This window comes from Chelonoidis abingdonii, chromosome 9 (assembly GCF_003597395.2).
Source record: "Chelonoidis abingdonii isolate Lonesome George chromosome 9, CheloAbing_2.0, whole genome shotgun sequence".
In the NCBI taxonomy this organism is placed as follows: Eukaryota; Metazoa; Chordata; order Testudines; family Testudinidae; genus Chelonoidis; species Chelonoidis abingdonii.
Genome location: NC_133777.1, coordinates 84271406 through 84292170, shown reverse-complemented (window position 1 = coordinate 84292170; position 20765 = coordinate 84271406). Strand labels below are relative to the sequence as shown.

The following is a 20765-nucleotide window of genomic DNA, read 5'->3' as shown; positions in this document are numbered from 1 at the left end:
TCTTTTATATTGTTCATGAAACTCACAAACTGTCAACTTTCTGCTCAGCAGCCACTTCATTTTGCTTCCTCTCTCACTCATCTGCACTGGCCCAGCTTGTCGGTGGAACAATGCTTGCATTGTCCATGGATGGGAAACGGGCAGGAGGAAACCCAGTACATGATATGTTATCATGATCAGATTTCTGGAACTGCACAGTGCTGGAAAAGAATCCTGGATACACAACTCCTACTGGTCGGTGCAGAGTGGAAGTGAAGGATTAGATACAGTACCGATTCACCCAGGGCACCGAGTGTCTAAAATAAAAAGCACAGCAAGCAATGCAAGATTTTCCCCAGGGAAGCAGGATGCGTTATCTATTTGGCCGGAATGAGATAAATTCTGAGTCTGACTTTAGATCTAGGGCACTCCAAGCAGAAACCTACAGATCAATGGTAGAAAGATCTCGTAAATGTGTAGCTGTCAAAAAAATAAATAAATAAAAGAAACATGCCAACTCACTTTCAAAGCTAAGGGTGGTCGGGAAATAACACCAAATAAGCAAGGACATATAAGTTCCCTGGTCCATTGAATACAGTTGGTATTTAAACAAATCAAAGTTTGCTCAATAATGTAAAATGAATGTAATTCGCCTCGTTGCACTTTACCCGTCACTCTGAGTGAAACTTCACATTCCATGTGCTCTGTTAATCCATTCCGAAAGAGTGAGGCATACATTTCTCAGTCTAGCTGACTTTTCAGAGAAGCGTAGGAGTGGAAAGGACCTGAACAGGTCATCTAGTCCAGTCCCCTGCACTCAAGGCAGGCCAACGTATTGTTTTCAGTTTAGGGAAAACAAGGAAGAAAGAGGACATATCAAGTCTTCAGGAGAGAATGACAACCTATACTGTGGCTCACTCTCTTACAGTCTGTATCTGCACGCAGCCCATGTGGTAGCTGCCTCACAGGTCCCTCTGCAGCAGTCAGAGAGGTGTTCTACGTTAAAGTTCCAGCATACAAAGAAGTGGACTGCTACTCTCTTCTTTTAACTGCACAATGTGCAGGTTTTGCTAATGGAAAAGCTCTCTGCTATGTGGTTTAGCAATCAGGTAAATTACATACAGCCTCTTCTGGTTGGGGGTGCATGAACTGACTTTCTCAATGCGGAGCATTTCTGAATAGAAGAGACTCAGAAACAATGTAGGTAGCATGATCTATACCTGCCACCATCTCCACTGGACCCCCAGGGACAGGCTCCCCATGTCATGCATCTGGTGCAGTATTTCTGTAACATAGTGTAATTATGATAATAACTCCAATGGGGGAGTGCAAGTTTCCCGACATGAAATCCTGGCCCCACTGAAATCAATGGGAATTTTGCTTAATTTTTCAGACCCTCCAGCTTATTTTAACACAATTACTCATAACCTTACTCATAACCTTGACTAGCTAAAATAGGAAGCATCTGGTGAAAGGATAAGAAAGATCCCCTGCTGACTCTTCCTGCAATGGGCATGTTGTTCATTATTACCTATGACAACATTGTGTATGACAAACTTCATTTCCTTTCGATTATAAACAAGTTGAAACATTAAAAAAAACACCAGCTGTGAACCAATCTGTCTGCAGGTGGATGGAGCTCACCATTCGAGGAGCTGGAGGGTTTCTCAACTTGCAATCATTGATAATATGTACAAAGGATCAAAACTTACTTAATTGCCAATTGCAAGCAAGGCTTGAGAAGTAATTCTTCTGCTCTACTCTGTGTTGATTAGGCCTCAGCTGGAGTATTGTGTCCAGTTCTGGATGCCACATTTCAGGAAAGATGTGGACAAATTGGAGAACGAGCAGAGAAGAGCAACAAAAATGATTAAAAGTCTAGAACACATGACTGATGAGTGAAGATTGAAAAAATTGGGTTTGCTTAGTCTGGAGGAGAGAAGACTGAGAGGGGCCATGGTAACAGTTTTCAAATACATAAAAGGTTGTTATAAGGAGGAGGGAGAAAAATGATTCTCCTTAACCTCTGAGAATAGGACAAGAAGCAATGGGCTTAAATTGCAGCCAGGGTGGGTTAGGTTAGACAATAGGAAAAACTTCCTGTCAGGGTGGTTAAGCACTGGAATAAATTGCCCAGGGAGGTTGTGGAATCTCCATCATTGGAGATTTTAAAGAGCAGGTTAGACAAACACCTGTCAGGGATGGTTCTGCCCTGAGTGCAGGGGACTGGACTAGATGACCTCTTGAGGTCCCTTCCAGGCCTATAATTCTATGAACATCTGCCTTTGTACACACAACCCAAAAATGGCACCAGCCTTTCCTTCATCCATATTCTATTTCAACCTTATGTCTGGTTCGCTGCCCATTGTCACATCTATCTATCTCAGCATCTTGACTTTCTAGGTGTTTCCCTTCTATCAAGTATAAGAGTTTGAGGTTATTTTCCCCTAAATGTATAGTTTGCATGTTTCCTAGTTGAGTTTCAGTTTATGATTTTTCTGCCAGTGTGTCTAATTCCTCTAAACTGGCTCACAATCATTTTGCTGCTTCTGTTTGTTTATGCAGAACTAGCACACCCAAAGACATTGACTAGTTGGGTGAGTTTTTTTCCCTGAAGAAAAATTTTTGTGTTCAAAACTAGCTAAGCACTCCATTATGTGGCAGGTGAGCAGACAGCTCAGCTTATCATGAGAGCTGTGTGCCAGCCCCCTGTGTATTGACGGATTTGCTAATCTCACCAATAAGCATCTATATACGCCAGGGTGAGAGCGCGAAGTGACCGGTGCTGGCTGAGTTACACCAGATGAGCACCCCTCCCTTAGTCACCTACACTAGATTCTTCATACAGTCTTGATCACCTCTGAATGGCAAAGGCCATGGCTCCCACAGTAAACGCTCATTAGGCCCAGACCACAACTCCATAAACTGCAGGTTACAATAAAAATAAAAATCCCCAGTTCAACACTTGCTTGCTTTGTCCCCCTGGAGGTAACAAAACCTGGCCTGACGTGCAGATTTCATTTCCTCGAGGGGGTGACCTTTGCCCTACAGAGCAGGACCAGTGAATTTAATGGGATCACAAGATGGTGTCCCACAGTTTGCACAAGCAGTCCCATTAACAGCATGGCCGGCTTAGCCTCTAACTTTAACCTCTTTCTTTAGCTGGGAAAGGGAGTAATTCATTACTACATGTGAACCAAAACAGAATGTACTGCAAGGCACAAGGGTCTGAAATTACTAGCAGGGGAGGATACTATTTCAGAAAGGTGACTGTATATCAATGTACATGTTCCTTTCAGCCCCCTTTCCCAGAGCTACTAGAACCAGAAAGAAAGAACAAGCTTTCTGACATGGAGACACTTCCTTGGTGCAAAAGAATAAATTAATCAGCAGTTCACTGTGCTCGGTAAGACCAGCTGGGGCTTTGGAGTCTTCCTTAGAAAGGCCTGGAGTGCAGAACAGCAGGTGGGCAGGACAAAACACTGGTAAAAGTTGAAATGATCAATACCCATTGCAGGGAACGTTGTCATACCCTTGCAGTGGCTGGTCATTTTCTGCTAGGTTAGCTCAGGGTGTGGAAATGGACCCAGGATGCCCATGTTTGAATCAGTGCAGCCTGGGCTGGTGATGGAGGCAAGGGATCTGGGAAGCACAAGGAGAGATCGACCTACACTGGGCTGATAAGAAGCGGGTTAGACGTTCTGCGGGGGTAGCTATAGGGTGGGCAGTTAAGAAGATGACGGGTTTTAGCAATCACAGGTGAGAACAACAGACCAGTAAATAACTCTTCTGTGTTTTTATTGCATTTCCATTTGAGGAGCTCAAAGCACTTTACCAACACTAATCAGTGGAGGCTCCCAAGACCTTTTAGTGCATGTGATCCATTCTTAGCTCCATCCTCCAGACAGGGAACCTGAGGTTCATGGAGGTTAAGTGATTTGTTCCAGAGCTGGGAACAGACACGAGGTCTCTTGACTCCCACTTCTGCCCTTGAACCACAGCCTCATCCTTCCTCTCTTCCTGTCTATGCTGAGAGTAGAAATGATGTCAAAAGCACTAGCTCGTCCAACCACTGAACTGCAGGGTAGAGATTAAACCAGGTCATGAACTTTGCTAGACTCCAATAAACTTTGGCAAGGCCAGGTTACCTTCATCTCAACTAACTGCACTGAACCTCATGGGCTTTCTCTGTTCCACAGTGGCTGATGATCTATCCTTGTGTTTAAACAGTTCAGAGCAACAAGCCTGTTACAAAACAGATGTGTTCTCTTTGCTAGCAAGTTGCAGCCATTGCCACATTCACTAGGTGATGCCTCTGCGCTGGTATTTCTGGCATCTGACTTGCGCCTTTCATCTCACACATACTGGCCTGTGGCATCGCTGGATGAATTAGGCAGGGAGGAGAGGCAGAGAAGACCTTCTTTGGACAGACAGATGTTTTATACTCAACAGCGACTGAAAAGAAAATTATACCCCTCAGTGAAGAGTCCAGTGGAATTTACTAGGGATGAACCCAACAGGGATCTCTAGAAATGATGCTAAATATATACAGGGCCAGGTCCTCAGTGTGTGTAAATAAGTGTAGCTCCACTGACCGACAGTGAAGTGCTGCTGATTTACACCAGTGGGTGGGCCACAGACTTCTAACAGAGAATTATACTATGTCCTTTCCATCAGTTTTTGAACCATCCTAAAAGAGAGTGAAATAATAATAATAACCCCCAGCTCTTAGCTAGCATTTTTCATCAGCAGAGCTCAAAGCATTTTATAAAGTATCAGGTCAGCATCATTATCATGATCCACATGTGAGATATGGGGAAACTGAGGCACACAGCAGGGCCGTGACTTGGCCAAGGTCACCCAGCAGGTCAGCAGCAGAACCAAAAAGAAACCCAGGTCTTAATAAATTCTATAGGGTGGTTCAGAGAACCTATAGAAAGGCTGTTGTTTTCTGCTGCATTTTCTAGAGGTTTTCCACACAGGTGGGATGAGAGCTTAGTGGGGTGTTAGAAGATGCTGTGGGCTAGATTTTGCTCTGGAGGTCTGAAGGGTTAAAATCCACGTGCATTTTATTTAACAACCTGGTCTATGGATTGTGCCAGCTCTTTCCCACACCCAAAGGCCAGAGTTTGGTCAAGAGACCAGAGGCCTAGCAAATAGTGATTAGCTAAGAGAAAGCTGGGGGTAAACAGATAATCTTGTTTTGCTAAAATAGGCCTGGTCAGCAAATTGCCAGGGGTTGGAGCTAAGAACTAAATAACTGTGTCTTATTCAGAGCTGCAAATTGAACAAAGAAACCCTGTTCCTATTGTGTTAGTCTCTTCTGTAGGGAGATGTTCTTCTCACAGAGCCAACCTTGAGTTTATGAGAAGTTGGCACAGGTCAGTATAAGATATGGCATCCTTCCACCTCCCTTCCCAGGGACCAGTGCCTGCCTTAAGACATAAAGGAGACAATCTTTATTGCCATATACTGTCACTGTTTCTTTGCTTTAACCCCTAGGAATGTACTTGTTGGAACATCAAAGGAGTTGCTCCATTCCTATGGACCCCAAATCAGAATTTAACATAGATATTTTATACTAATAACATTTTATCAAAGTATTAATTAAACGTTAACTTGCTAACTTAAGAACATGGGAGGAGACATTATGTAACCTGTTAACCATTGGCTAATGTGCTATCTTGTCTTGCTGCAAAACCTATCCGGGGGTGTGGAACTGCCTACCTCGTCACTTTCCCCCGCCCATGGAAAATCTATATATTCTATTGTAATCAATTGATTGACAGTGTCTGTAAGCCTAATAGCAAGGTGACACTCCGCCAGTGCTGTCTGTAATAAACTCCTATGCTTGACCTCTACATGGTGTGGATTTATGTCCTTCAAGGCCTATCCAGCTGTACGGGCATTTCATACACCATGCCTCCAAGAAAGCCAGGAGAAGCTGGTTTCTGGCTTGTTGTTTAAGAGGGTGCAGCTATGCTCTCCCTGGGAGGGGCCAGCTGGGCAGAGCTAATCATCTTGTTTTAAGCTCTCTCTGTTCCTCGGGGAGGGGGTGGAGGGATTTAGAGCTAGCAGTGGTGTTAGACTCATGTCACTGTGCTGCCAGAATGCAAAGGCTGGCATGGCCCCTGGCCCCAGCTCATGGCAGGGGCTGGAGAAAGCAGAAGGTGCCTCTGCTATACAGTTCTGCACAGAGGTGAGGTACAAGTGAGCCCTAGATATTCGTATTAGTTATCATTAATCATGTTTACTACAGTAGTGCCTACAGGTTAACCAGGAACGGGGCCCTGTTGTGTGGAAATAGCAGTGATTCTCAAAGCAGCGCTTTCAATCGTGTAGCCTACCTCGGGGTCTCCGAATAAACCCTCCCAGCGCAGGACGCCTACCACACGCCTACTGTAAGTAGCGGACTTTACCACTGTCCGCGTGAGCAGTGGAAGATCTCACCCACGTGTCTGCTGTGAAACACTAACCCCTCTGGTAGCAGTATTGTTACGGCTGAGCTGAGTGGAAACCGTCAGTACCCCACACTCCCTTAGCCTGGTGAGCTGCTGCAGGGCTCGTGCTTCGGTTCTTCTGGGGCTAGTGCCTATCTACAAGCTGTCAAAAGCATCCAAGATTTCCTGCAAATAAGGAAGAGATGTGGAGGCTCATTTAATGTTCGAATGACAACCATACTCCAGGGACCCACTAGCATGCAGCCCTGACAACTCCCAGTTGGCAGGCTGGTAGCCTGCGTCTGTGATTGGATATCGGTTTTTACAGCTGCATTTTGGCAACAGTCTCAAAAAAAAAAAACGTTTGACTGGCAAGAAGCCAGCTCTTGCTTTGTTGGCACTCACAGTGAATGGCTAAATCATCTGATCGAGCTTCCTGTCTCCACTCGGCAGCGCTGGTGGGGAGAAGGAGCTAAGGATGAGCTCACGTTCCACAAGCCGCTGAGATACCTTTTTTTTTTTTTTAATTCTTGCAGCACGCACTTCTGCCGTGACTGTGGAGAGCGTAATCAATGATAAGACTGAGTCGCTGTGAAGTAAGCAGGCAGAGGGAATTCCTGGACTCTGCTGAAAAGAGGAAACTCCCAGACCGCTTGGCTCAGCTTTGTCAGTGAGGATTTTTGGAGGGTATTTGGCGCTTGTGAAATGTGTGAGGTTGGCAGCCCTGGTGCCTGAAGTCCTGTTTATTTACAGAACAAGTAAAGCACGAGCTTTCCCACACCACTGGCCTTCGAACCTGAGCTGCAGGGGCCTCGGCCAGACGAGGGGAAGTTTGCACAAACTGTTGTTCTCGGTCCCCTTACTGTGTGGCATGATGCTTCCAGCATCACAGTGGGCAGAGGAGAGCATGGCTGCCATCAGACTGCTGTTCCCTCTCCTATGCAGGTGGTGGAGGTGTGGTGGGCAGAGGATCAGCTGACATGCACAAGCCGAGTGGGAAATAAGCTGTGCTGGGTGCATGACTGATGCAGCTTCCTGCGTGTAGCAAGGGAAAGGAAGGGAGAGAACTGTGACTCCTGCTCTGCTCTGAATAGCACAACCAGGGGCTGCTCCTTCCTTAGGACAGATGGTGACACTGCAGCCAAGCCCTATGGCATTAGATGGTAGTAACAAATACCCTCTCAGACACTCCCCTACCTACCACAGAAATCAATGGGCCTGATTCCAATTTCACACCACTTTTACATCTCCATTGACTTCAACAGAGAGACTCTGATTGACTCTGGGGTAAATAGGATCAGGATCAACTCAGTGGGGCAGGTTGGGTAGCTGTGACTCTATACGGCCACCTTATTTCCTCTTCCATCTCTTCTGAAACATGATTAACTAAAACAAACAAGCAAATCCCAAAGTGAAACGGATTCTAAATAAAAATGCGTGAGCAAAGTTCTCTCTCTTTATCTCGATCCTTTATCACACAGCAGTGTGCTAGTTGGGGGACTAGTCCCAACCATGTGGAGATTCAGTGTAAAAACCTAGGAGTTTGAGACGTGCCAGGAACCTTCATGTTTCAGGGCATACGCCAACCTCTAACCGTTGGGGGCTAGGGAGGAATGTTCTCTGGGGATAAGTTATTATGGATCTACTCAGTGCAGAGTTTCTTTGGCTGAAGCAGCTGGCACAGGCCACTAGCAGGGCCGGCTCCAGGCACCAGCGAAGGAAGCAGGTGCTTGGGGCGGCCAATTCAAAGGGGTGGCACGGCCGGGTCTTCGGCGGGAATTCAGCAGCTGCCGCCGAAGAGGAGGAGAGGGAATGAAGGACCCGCTGCCGAACTGCCACCGAAGAATGGAGCAGCATGATTGAGCTGCTGCTGATCTGCTATTTTTTTTTTCCCTCCCCGCCGCTTGGGGTGGCAGAAAACCTGGAGCTGGCCCTGACCACTAGGTTTCATTAAGAATTAGGAGTTGTAGGGATAAAGTTTTCTCAGATGGTAAAAGCATCTTTGGACTGTTGGAAAAGTAATTTGCTTTGTGTGTGTGTGTGTGTGTGTGTGTGTGTGTGTGTGTGTGTGTGTGTGTGTGTGTGTGTGTGTGTGTGTGTGTGTGTGTGTGTGTGTGTGTGTGTNTGTGTGTGTGTGTGTGTGTGTGTGTGTGTGTGTGTGTGTGTGTGTGTGTGTGTGTGTGTGTGTGTGTGTGTGTGTGTGTGTAAAAAACACATAGATACACATACACACACATATATTATCCACCAACCCTGCTCCAGTTAAAGATAATGGCAAAAATCTCCCAGGAACTTCAGTGGAAGCAAAGATTGGGTCCCCTTATCTTTACATACTTGGGTCAGATACTTTTATTTTTGACAATTATTTAAAAAGAGAAATAACCACTTGGAAGTTCCAAAAATACTTACAAGATGTGTGCCTCGTGTCCTATGAGATTACTGTCCACACATCTCAAGGTACAAGTCTCAGAGGAGCTATAAGAGATGGCTGTGCAGACTTTTTAAACATTCTCAACTGATCACAAGAACAATTCAGTTAGAAACAGATTTCTTAGAACCCACTGCAGGACAGGAAAAAATGTTTCTTTGTAGAATGAAGGCGCCTTGGCACATAAAACATAAAATTCAGTTAAAAGAATGGAAATGGGCAAGTTTCCTTACAGAGCTGATCATTAAGGTGGGTTTAAATATGTCCTTTCAAAATAAAGAACGTGTGCTAGGCAGCGTTTCAGCTTCTAATGACTTTCCACGGGGATCAGTGGACACACAAATACTTTGTGTGTGAAGGACAAAGAGGAAAATCATGCAAGATTTTCCACAAACTTTCCATGTACCCAGGTCACTGAATCTCTCTCTCTCTCAGAGCAGCGGGAAATGCTGACTATAATAATAATATAATATAATCCAGAATGGCTTCTGAATAAGGCCATCAGCAGTGCAGCGGAGGCTCCTACATTGCAAACTGTGCACTCAAGTGTGAGCCTCTTTGGTTTTGTGTAGCTGCCTTGCAAAGTTTTACATTCAGCTGCTAGACCACAGTTCTCATAATAGCCCCATGCTGTGTCACCGCTCATCCTCAAAACTAACGAGAAAGGAAGCTAATATGTCATTATAAAGCCAAAACCAAAACAAGAGACAGATTCTTCTCATTTCTGTTTATGGAGTAAAATCAAAACAAAGTGTTCTGTTGCCTCTGAGAAGCTGGTGAGGAGATAGAGGACCACACACACATACACACCTCAAAAGCGTCAACCTCCCAAGGGAGCCATGGGATCATAGGAAAGAAATCTAAAGTTCAAAGACGTGTAGCAATGTATATGCCTCTCTGCTGTAGCTCTGTAACAAATACTTGAAAGTTTAACCTTCCTCATTTTGGACAAGTAATTCTGTAAAACTCACAGACAGCTGGACACCCCTTAGCCTCCCACTCTTCTAACTGTAGGATAAATTGTCTCCATTACACTGACAGTTTGGAAACTCACTGGGACTTGTAGTTTACACGCAGCCTGACCAAGTGTCATTATTTAACACTGCAAAATGTACATTGGCGGTGCTGGAGCGGTGTTTGTCCTAGGATATGAGAGAGACAAAGTAGGAGAGGTAATAGTTTTTACTGGACCAACTTCAGTTGGTAGAAAGGACAAGTTTTAGAGCTTCAAAGAGCTCCTCTTCAGGTCTAGGGAAGGAAAACAGAGTGTCTGAGCTAAATACAAAGTGGGGCAGATTGTCAAGCTTAAGGGGTTTACACATGCTATAGGAGACCATTTACATTTCAAATGAAGCGGGCAAGTAAGGGTGAGCAGACAGTGGGGTGTGTTACAAAGAGTTGTGATGAGCCATAAAATCAGAGTCACTGCTGAGTCCATGGTTTCTAGCATGAGTCTACCAGAGAAGCAAATTTAAGTTCCCAGGCTTGTCTTTTGAAGGTGTTGTGTGGGTTCCCTTGGAGGATGAGGACTGAAAGGTCAGATGTGGGGTGCTCACTTTGGTTGGGTGACAGGCTGTTTGGGAGCTAGCTCTTTGGGAGCTGGTCCTGGCCTGGACCCCAGAGCAGAGGGTGGGACTGGGGTCCCAGCCTGTCACAGGGAAGGGGGCCTACAAGGGTGGTGGAGCCCAGCAGGCTGAGCTGAAGCCTGGCTGAGGAAAAGCCCCAGAAAGGGTGGAAGAATTTTTGTTTCCGTTAAAGACATTTTTAGACTTTTAGTTTGGGACGACTGGGAGCCGGAAAGGGTGCACGAAAGAGGGTGTCCCGGCTGCAGGGCTGAGTTCGAAGGCAGAGAATCAGTCCCGGTGCTGGCGTGACCCCTGGTAGGGGGCACTAACCCAGCGAGAGAGCTGTGATGTCTGGCCGCGACGGGGTACCTTGTGGTGATTAGCCCATTACACACATCCTGAAACAGGCAGACTGATCACCAGAGCCAAGGAGGAGAGCATAGAAGAAGCTGTGGAGGGAATGGAAGGCAACCTGAGGGAAAAGGGCAGGGGGAGGTGACTGATGACCTGGTGTGTTGACTTTGGGGAGGGGACAGGCGAATCACGGATACAGATCAAGGAACAGCATGAGCCCTGCCCTGCACGCTTTAGGGATCTGCTGGATGAGGCATTTCCATGGAATCTCTCAAGTCTGATCCTCTGCGAGTTGCTTAAAATTGCTTTTTTAAAATAGTGTTGTGCAAACCCAAATACAGGCAACTTTATGTTTATTCAACTTCTTTAAAACTCTTTTGTCTGAATCAACCAGAAGTCCCTGAAACCTCCAGGCAACCAGCATGGTAACAGGACACCAAGTTAAGAGGAAAAAGCTGATAAAGTGCAGACTCCAAGCTCCTGAGCTCCACAGGGGGTCTGGTCTGGATATTTATGACCCCAGCAGCTGTTTCTGTGTTACAAACCCACTGAAACCTAAGGCCAAAGAGTTTCTAAGACAAATGTCAGCAAACTGTTCTGATGTGTATTTCCTAGGTTGTGATGTAAAATGTGGCACAAATGAATTATTTTGTGTTGTTCCCTTTAAACATGATGTTTATAGAGATTTGGCCAGAACTGGCATGTTTCAGACCTATTTATTGTGGAGGTCACACTGTTCCCATGAGAACTGGACCTATTCTGGTACCTTAACTGTGGTGGTAACCTCCAATGATTATGCAAATATTTTAGCATGAATCAGATCTGATCAAACTGATTTCAGATGGGATGTGCTGTACCAGAACTTGTTGGTTTCTATGTGCATGGAATACTTTACAAAAAATCACCTCTACTCCCCTTGCTATAGTAAAGCAGTGTGCGAGGGCAAAGCTGCTGATTGTAATCGTAACACTGCATGAAAAGATCGACAAACGTACCTGCCCCACAGGTGGCAGTGCACTTAGTCCAGGAGCCGTATCGCCAGGAAAACTCTGCGGGCTGAATCTCATTGTCATGCTCAGGCTCCCTTCGGATCGTGTACTGGTATCGAACCCCTGGGTTCGTCTCCTGGAACAACAGCTGTGAGGAGACAAAGTCACAGCTCCTTCAGTAACGTGGCATTGATTGGGCTTTTTGGCTTCTATTATAGGTCAAGACATTGCTATGCAGCAGCATAACATACACAAACACACTTGCGTGCAACACAGGGATCTGGAGACGATTGGAGAGAGTCCTGTTCAATACACAAGGCCCTTGGGGTTGTCTACACAGCAAAGACAAACATGCGGCTCAATGTGCCGGCTGACTTGGGCTCGTGAGGGCGGCCGGGCTGTTTCCTTGCCATGTAAACTTCTGGGCTCGGGCTGAACCACGAGCTCTAGGCCCCTGCAACGTGGGAGGGTCTTTAAATGCTGAAAAGCTCAACCAGAACACACCGATTCTGGGCCAATTTCAGTGCCAATACTTTGAGCGGAGCTACTTCATCGACACTGGTATACATGAACTAGAGTGACCAGATGTCCCAATATTATTGGGACCATCCTGCCATTAGGGGCTTTGTCTTATATACGCAACAATACCCCCCTTCCCCAAAAAAAGAGTCCCGATTTTTCCCACTTGCTATCTGGTAACCCTAAAATGAACTCAGAATCTGGCCTGTTGCCTCTTGTTCAGGGGATCACTGGCAACAAATCTGCCATAACTATAGAAGCAGCAAAGAATCCTGTGGAACCTTATAGACTAACAGATGTTTTGGAGCATGAGCTTTCGTGGGTGAATACTCACTTCGTAGGAAGTATGTAGTGGAAATTTCCAGGGGCAGGTATATATATGCAAGCAAGAAGCAAGCCAGAGATAAGGAGGTTAGTTCAATCAGGGAGGATGAGCCCCTGTTCTAGCAGTTGAGGTGAAAACCAAGGGAGGAGAAACTGGTTTTGTAGTTGGCAAGTCATTCACAGTCTTCGTTTAATCTTGAGCTGATGGTGTCAAATTTGCAGACGAACTGAAGCTCAGCAGTTTCTCTTTGAAGTCTGGTCCTGAAGTTTTTTTGCTGCAGGATGGCCACCTTAAGGTCTGCCATACTGTGGGCAGGGAGGTTGAAGTGTTCTCCTACAGGTTTTTGTATATTGCCATTCCTGATATCTGATTTGTGTCCATTTATCCTTTTCCGTAGAGACTGTCCAGTTTGGCCGATGTACATAGCAGAGGGGCATTGCTGGCATATGATGGCGTATATTACATTGGTGGACGTGCAGGTGAATGAACCAGTGATGGTATGGCTGATCTGGTTAGGTCCTGTGATGGTGTCGCTGGTGTAGATATGTGGGCAGAGTTGGCATCGAGGTTTGTTGCATGGATTGGTTCCTGAGCTAGAGTTACTATGGTACGGTGTGCAGTTGCTGGTGAGAATACGTTTCAGGTTGGCAGGTTGTCTGTGGGCAAGGATTGGCCTGCCACCCAAGACCTGTGAAAGTGTGGGATCATTGTCCAGGATGGGTTGTAGATCCCTGATGATGCGTTGGAGGGGTTTTAGCTGGGGACTGTATGTGATGGCCAGTGGAGACCTGTTGGTTTCTTTCTTTGGTTTGTCTTGCAGTAGGAGGCTTCTGGGTACCCATAGATCAACAGAGCCCACACTTTCACAGGCCTTGGGTGGCGGGCCAGTCCTCGTCCACAGACAACCTGCCAACCTGAAGCATATTCTCACCAGTAACTGCACACCGCACCAGAGTAACTCTAGCTCACAATTACCCCAGCAACGCTGCCCAGTAGCTTTAGAACAGAGGGAGAAAACTGGCAAATCCAAGTGAAGCAACAAGGAAGTTGTGGTAGGTGCAATGTAGTTAATCCAGTGGAGACCTACTCACATCCATGGGGCTCATGCCTCTAGTTTTGTCTTCCCTCATCCCCCATAGAAGTGCCAGAGGACTTTTGATAACCAGACTGTCAGGACTTTGGTTTTATGTTTTAGCTGACAGACCTCAGCCCTCTGAAGCACAGTGCCTCCTAGCACCACATCAGCTTAGTGAAGGTTGGTGGTGTTAAAATTAGCCCTTGCAAGGGTATTATGGTTAGGAAATAGTTAAAGTCTTTCCCTTCTATTAGAGATGAGGCCAAGCTGCCCAGTGCAGGCCAGATCAGGACTAAAATAATAATTGGAGATATAGCTATCTCCTAGAACTGGAAGGGACCCTGAAGGGTCACTGAGTCCAGCCCCCTGCCTTCACTAGCAGGACCAAGTACTGATTTTGCCCCAGATCCCTAAATGGCCCCCCTCAAGGACTGAACTCACAACCCTGGGTTAGCAGGCCAATGCTCAAACCACTGAGCTATCCCTCCCCCTCTCTCCAAAATGCTTTGTTGTTTGGTTCAGTTACTTATATAAAGGGCAAGCCATGAAGTTCAGGACCAAGCTTTTCCAAAGGGGAGAAGGGTTTTGGCTCCAGAGTGCAGGCTGAAATACATCTTTAGTTCTAACTGGATGAAAGGAGAAAGGGAACAGGCTGTGTTAACTGCAGACTCAGTAGATGACCTCTTCCTCACTCTGTGGAATATACCAAACTTTTGCGTGGACCAGAGGGGAACCATTGGATGGCTGCGTGATTACCTGGCTCTGAGCTGCCTGAAGGCTAGTTCACGTAAATTGCTTTTCCTGAGATCTCCAATAAGGAATTTTATAAGCGATGGGAATTTCTGAGCTTCTCGCTTTTCCTGGCTCTGTAGGTGAGACTGGCTGTTGTCACCCCAGAGAAAGACAAAGAAGAAATGCTGATGCGGCAGAACATCAGGAAAAACACTGTTATGTGTGAACCATTAAAACTGTCTTGTCTTAAGACAGTGTGAGAAGGAAGCGGGAAGGAAATGCAATTAAAGTTTGTATTTTAATAGGCGATGCAAGAGAGATGGAGAGTGGGAACAAAAATATTCTGGCAGAAACATGTTCTAGAAGTCATTGCTGTGAAGCATTTGAGCTGGTCAATCATAAAATGAGGCCTTTGGTTAAATCTTTGTTAGAGGAGGTAAAATATATTTGCTTTTAAAATAAGTCTCTGGGCTTACGTCATTTCCACTGTTGTCATAAACATCTGAATAAAGTGGGTGGCTCACACTACTGACTTGGAGACAGAAGTGCCACTGACAAACACCATTTCCTGAAGGTTTTCCCTGGAGGTCTCCCAACCAAATACTGCCCATACCCAACTCTGGTTAGCAAATAGAATCTGTTGAGACCATAGCCCCTGGTGATATGGCATGATGCAAAGAATCAGCATGGTGTCACACTGACTTGCAATGGTCTAAGAACTGCTAGCACAGAGAAATGGAAAGTAGCGGAGATGAAAAAAGTATCCAGAACAATCTTCAGTTAGCAAAAACACACTTGAAAAAATGTTATGCATTCGTCCCATGTGAAATGTGGGGCTCTTTCTCCACATGACTGAAATGGATTCACTGGTTAATATAAATTCAATCCAAGCTGCCTCACATACCAATAAGCAGGGCCACAGCACTTATGAAAGCTTGTGGGCTTAGCCTTGTTTTCTTAGCTTAAGTGCTTCCATTATCGCCAAAGCTCTGTTGTTCTTGGAACTTTGGTGCAGTAGAGGGCTTCCTTCCAAGAACCTCCTGATGAATAGTGAAACCTCATTGTCAGAAGGGTTTAATTAGGTTACAAATCCCAGGAAGCTTTCCAGAGATTTTCTGGTGTAAGGCATTCTGAATGGTTAACATTAACAAGGGAAAATGATACTGACAATATTAGGACAAGAAAACTTCACGATTTCTCTTACTTCTTTCTAAAAATGTATTAACATATCTGCTTACTTGATATTTATAAAACTACCCTTTCCATCAAAACAGAGAATATGGCCAAAGTACCATAGGTTGCTGCTTACTTAACCACCACTTCTAACCCATCATGGTAGACTGGTAGCTCCAACATGCAGGAAGAGACACCTAAAGGGAGCATGAGGTGCCATGAAGAGCATGAAAATATGGTATTAAGAGGTCTTGAACCACTTAGCCAAACTCTGTAAGAGACTGGGAGGGTCCCATAACACAGCAGCAGTATCAGGCATTTCTTATAGTTAATATTTAATTAAATATAAGCTAAATAAATAAAAGTCACTGGCTGGATTGCCAAGGTTACGCTGCCTGAGAGTTTGGCCAATTATGCAAAACTTCTTTTGTGCCATGAAGCATAGCATAGACCTTTTGGCCAGCTAGGCTTGGGAACGCATGACTTGCTCTACAATTAGCTTCTGCAAGGAAAGGCTTGGGTTCGCAAAAGCATGAGGAAGGGTGTCCCAGGTTGGGCTGAGATACTTTGCCCACAGGTGTTTGTTTACAAGTAGAGACAGAAACTAGAATTTACCTCCTGGAAAAGGACTGTCAAAAACTGGTGGTGGCATGATGGGAAATATATTCATTGTAAATAGAAGATCCCTGACCTAACACACAAATAATACAGGGTCAATAAGAATATGGGGCCTGATAGTCCACTGCTTTGCACCTTCTGCTGCCATGTGCACCTGTACAAAGTGGGCATGAAACAGTATCCAATCAGAATTCCCCACTTATTTACACCAGTGGTAATTTCAAACACTCCCACGGCACTAAGTGCATGATCCTGCACCACTGACTTCAGCAGGCAGAAGCAAACCCTCACCTTTCACAGGCATAAATGACAACACAGAACTCAAGGAAGCACAGGATTAGGGCCCAGGATCTCCCATCTCCGTCCCACCCCACTCGTGGAAGGGAATGTCATAAGGCTGTGGATTCTGGGGGCTGGGGTTCCATTTGACACATACAGCAAAACTCTGCATCCCAGGGAAAGGATACAGGCAGGCTTCTTATGACAGCTGTTGCTGTCATTACCTTTTACCCAGGCAGCCTGCAAAGGATGGGAATGCAAACACAAGGGGAAATAATTAAGCAGGGAAATCTGTGGTCTAAGATTCTATCTGCAAAATTACAAAGCCAAGAACTCCTAGGGAGCCCCTTCCTCCCCTTCAGGTATTTGAGAACAACTTGCCTTGCACCGAGGGAGTGTCTTATTTCCTTTTGCCTTTGCTTTTCCCCCTTGAATGCACACAGCTCACAAAGCAGATGCAATCTGTCTTTCCATGTATTAAGGGACAGTAAAATGGAATAACGTAGTTAAATCAACAAATAAACCCAAATGCCCACGTATGATTTGCTCTGGCTGTATTTCAAAGAGGCATCATCGTATGCTGCATTTTGTGTGAACCTTTGGGCAACTGATTGTTCAGATGTGGAACTGCAGATGTTAGAAATGAACAGACTATGAACCACAAGGGGGTAGAAGCTGATTCTACTGACATAAAAGTCAGTGCAAAGTGCCCATTGACTTTAATAGAAGCGTCAGGCTCATAGTCCTAAAGGGAACAGTTCTCAAGTAACTCCCATTCAAAAGCTTCAAGAGGTTCCATCAACTGGGAGACTTTGTGTTAAACCAACCAGGGCTGGTGTCTGCAGCAGTGAGTATGTGCATTTGCACAGCCAGATCCATAGCTGAAAATTGGGATGACAATTGGCTTCTGTGAAATCCACATAGAAATAATTGCTTTAAAATTATTCGATTTCCTTGTTACTTTTCAGACCATCTCTTCATATAGATTGATAGCCCCCCACAAGCAGCCACAGTAAATTAAAATATAAAGCAGCTCTGAAAAATACTCCTTCCAGCAATGCTTTTACACTGAGTAGGGTGACAAGTAAAATGGTAGGATTTGTTTGCAGAACAGGACAATTTTCAAATAAGCACCCGACCTTCTGTAACTGCCATTGAGCAGGGATTTATTGGGATTCAAGTCTTGCTCTTATTCAGAGTGTTCCTCGGATGCCTCAAACATACATATTTGTGAAAAGGCTTCCTGGGAAACTGACAACAAAAGTGAGTTCAGGCTGCCCAACCCCATCACAGGAGAGCCCAGGATTCGTGGGGAACTTTTGGGTTAGAACTCCTGAGGAACCTACCAGCTGGAGTAAACCTAATACACATTCTCATCATTTGGAAAAAGAAAAAAAGACTTTCCTCATCAATGGGGGTGGGAGGGAGGGGAGGAGAGGCGAAGGAGGGGAATGTTAAAGTGAACAGCTCACCACTGAAATGAATAAACTCTGAAATTCATTAACTGCTCCCTCTGCTCCCTGGGTTGTTTGCTCTAGTCTAAGCAAAGAGAAGAGCCTGTTGAAATTAACATTTGCAATAACCAGGGCAAAGGACCTATACCCACCCCTCCCCCATCCCTGCTGCCCAGCAAATGTATTGTGCAGTGGATTTCTTAAAATGTATACTGACTTTTTAGGAACATGCCCAAATAATAATAACCTCTCTTTCCTAGGCTGAGGTCCCCCAGCTGATCCCCAGAACTAGGGCTTCATTTTCCGTTACGTGCAGCGATGTCAAACACACAAGTACAAAATGGGGATGATGGTAGGTGAGCCATACTGCTCACAAGGGTCTGGGGGAGTTACAGTGGGTCACAAATTGAATATGAGCCAACAATGTCATGCAGCTGTGAAAAAGCCTAATGTCATTCTGGGGGACATTAACAGGATTGTCGCATGTGAGACATGGGAAATAATTGTCTTGGTCTCCTCAACACCGGTGAGGCCTCAGCTGGAGTGCTGTGTCCAGTTCCAGCTGCCGCACTTTAAGAAAGATGTGGATAAACTGGAGAGAATCCAGAAGAGAGTAACACAAATGATAAAAGGTTTAGAAAAGCTAAGCTGTGAGGAAAGGCTAAAAGGGCTGGGCATGTTTAAGGAGACTGAGTGGGGATCTGATAACAGTCTTCAAATGTGTGAAGGGCTGTTCTAAAGAGGACAGGGCTCAATTGTTCTCCCTGGTCACTGAAGGTAGGACAAGAAGTAATGGGCTTAATCTGCAGCCAGGGAAATTTAGGTCAGAGAGTAGAAAACCCTTTTTAACTCTACGGATAGATAAGCTCTGGAACAGGGAGGTCCAGGGAGGTTGTGGAATCCCTGTCATGCGGAAGGTTTTTAAGAACAGGTTAGACAAACACCTGTCCGGGATGCTCTCAGCTGACTTGGTCCTGCCTCAGAGCAAAGGGATAGACGAGATGACCTCACAAGGTCCCTTCCACGCCTACGTTTCTATGATTCAATGATTTCTGATGTTCTCCCCCCGCTCCCACCTCCCAAACTCAAGAGTTGACAAAAGCCAACAAAAATTCATGACCGTGGGAGAGCACTGTCCTTGGCTCCTGCCACAGCGAGATCGGTCGATGACTGGACAGGATGTGGGCAAAGGGGAAGCTCAGGCTTCGTTCTGAATGTCCTGGGATCTGACTGGTTTGCATTGGAGCTTGAAGTCCAAATTCCACATAAACCCATCCCCATAGCATGTCCCCAGGAGACCACTGCACAGTCACTCTGTGTATGGGCTCCTTTCCCCTCAGGGAGCTGTCTCTGGGCAGCATTTTATGGGCCTTCTCTGCTAACACTGGTCTATAATGATCGTAGCTCCACTGAAGTCAAAGTGACGTTAGTGTAAAGTGGTGTAAAATGAGAGGAGAAATCAGCCCCCTTTATTTTTAAATCTTAAAGACTCACTCCTGGGCTGGAAGTTAAGTTGGCAGAGATCCAACTGGAATAAAATTTTGAGCCTGCATAATCAGAAACTTCTGACAATTGAGTTATTTAATGTAAATAGTGACACGGGCCTGGCCTTTACTGCAAAGTAGTGCTGTTTGGAAAGGTATTTAAACATGTGGGAGAGGGGACGGCTGGCTACTCCTAGGAGAGATTGTGTTTTAAAAGGAAAAATGATCAAAACTTCATTAGTGAAGTGCATCTGGCTACCTGAAAGACACAAACCTACATGCTAGTTAGTATGAGGCAGATTCACACTGAGCGGAAGTTTGGGCAGGAAAAAGACACTTTGTTCCTCTTGCTAAAAGTAAGTAATTAGATTAATAGATGAAGGGAATGGGCAGAAGTGAAGAGGACTCTCCCCTACAAACAAGAGCCTGCTGCATTACACAGACAGAACTCCAATTCCTTCGTGGGGAGGCCGGGGGGAGGGTGTCTGGTGACCAGCTGAACCACAGGAGCAAAATCTGAATGGATGGCAAACAATAATCTTTTCTCTAGTGCTTTTCCTTGGTAGATCTCAAAGCACTTCACGCGTTTTAATGCATTTATCCTCACAATAGCCCTGGGAGGGGAGATGCAGTGTTAGCCCCATTGCGCAGACAGGGAACTGAGGCACACAGAAGCTGAGTGACCTGCCTGACATCTTGCAGGAAGTCTGTGGCCGAGGAGGGGAATGAACTGGGGTCCCCAAAGTCCTAGATGAGACTTTTTTGGAATCCCCAAATGGAAATTTAGATTAATAATTCAAGCTGCAGCTGATCCCTGTGTAACGTTACATTGGAAGGTGATGATTGCTGCCAGCAAGGGGTCTGGGATCCAAAGCCATCACAGACCTCGTTAAAGGGGCAGGCATTCTCTTTCAGGCTCAATGGAAGGACAATCAAGCCCTGTAGTAAAATCAGGTGGAGACTTTGGGGCTAGCACCTGTACTAGGCTGCATGGTAGGTCATAGCAAAACCATGGGCTGAGGGGTTTCCCTGGGGACAGGCACCGGGGCTGGGATATTGGTTCCAGGCTGTGTGCGCTGGAGGCAGAAAGACAGGGGAAAGAGTTGTGAGTATGACCCGAAGAGGAAGCAGAGGGACAGGGCTTCGTGGGCACAGAGCTCGCTGGTGTGTCAGACTTGGGGATTTCTGAGCAAGGAAACTGCCTGCTGCTGCTTGTTTCTGATGTGTTCGGGGAGACAGGATTTTGGGGACATTTTTGTTAAATAAACAACATTGCATTGAGAATATACCTGATGCACATCATCAATGTATTATTCTAACGAAAGCAACCCTGCAAGGCCCCAAACTTTGG

The 20765-nt window shown here is 45.7% G+C and overlaps 1 protein-coding gene across 1 annotated transcript in view; it reads right to left on the bottom strand.

Moving 5' to 3' along the window:
* ADAMTS7 (ADAM metallopeptidase with thrombospondin type 1 motif 7) overlaps nt 1–20765 on the bottom strand; it is a 131068-nt gene that overhangs the window by 56070 nt on the left and 54233 nt on the right. The window contains 1 exon segment of the mRNA XM_032764359.2: nt 11762–11903. Within this exon segment, the coding sequence (XP_032620250.2) occupies nt 11762–11903 (142 nt within the window).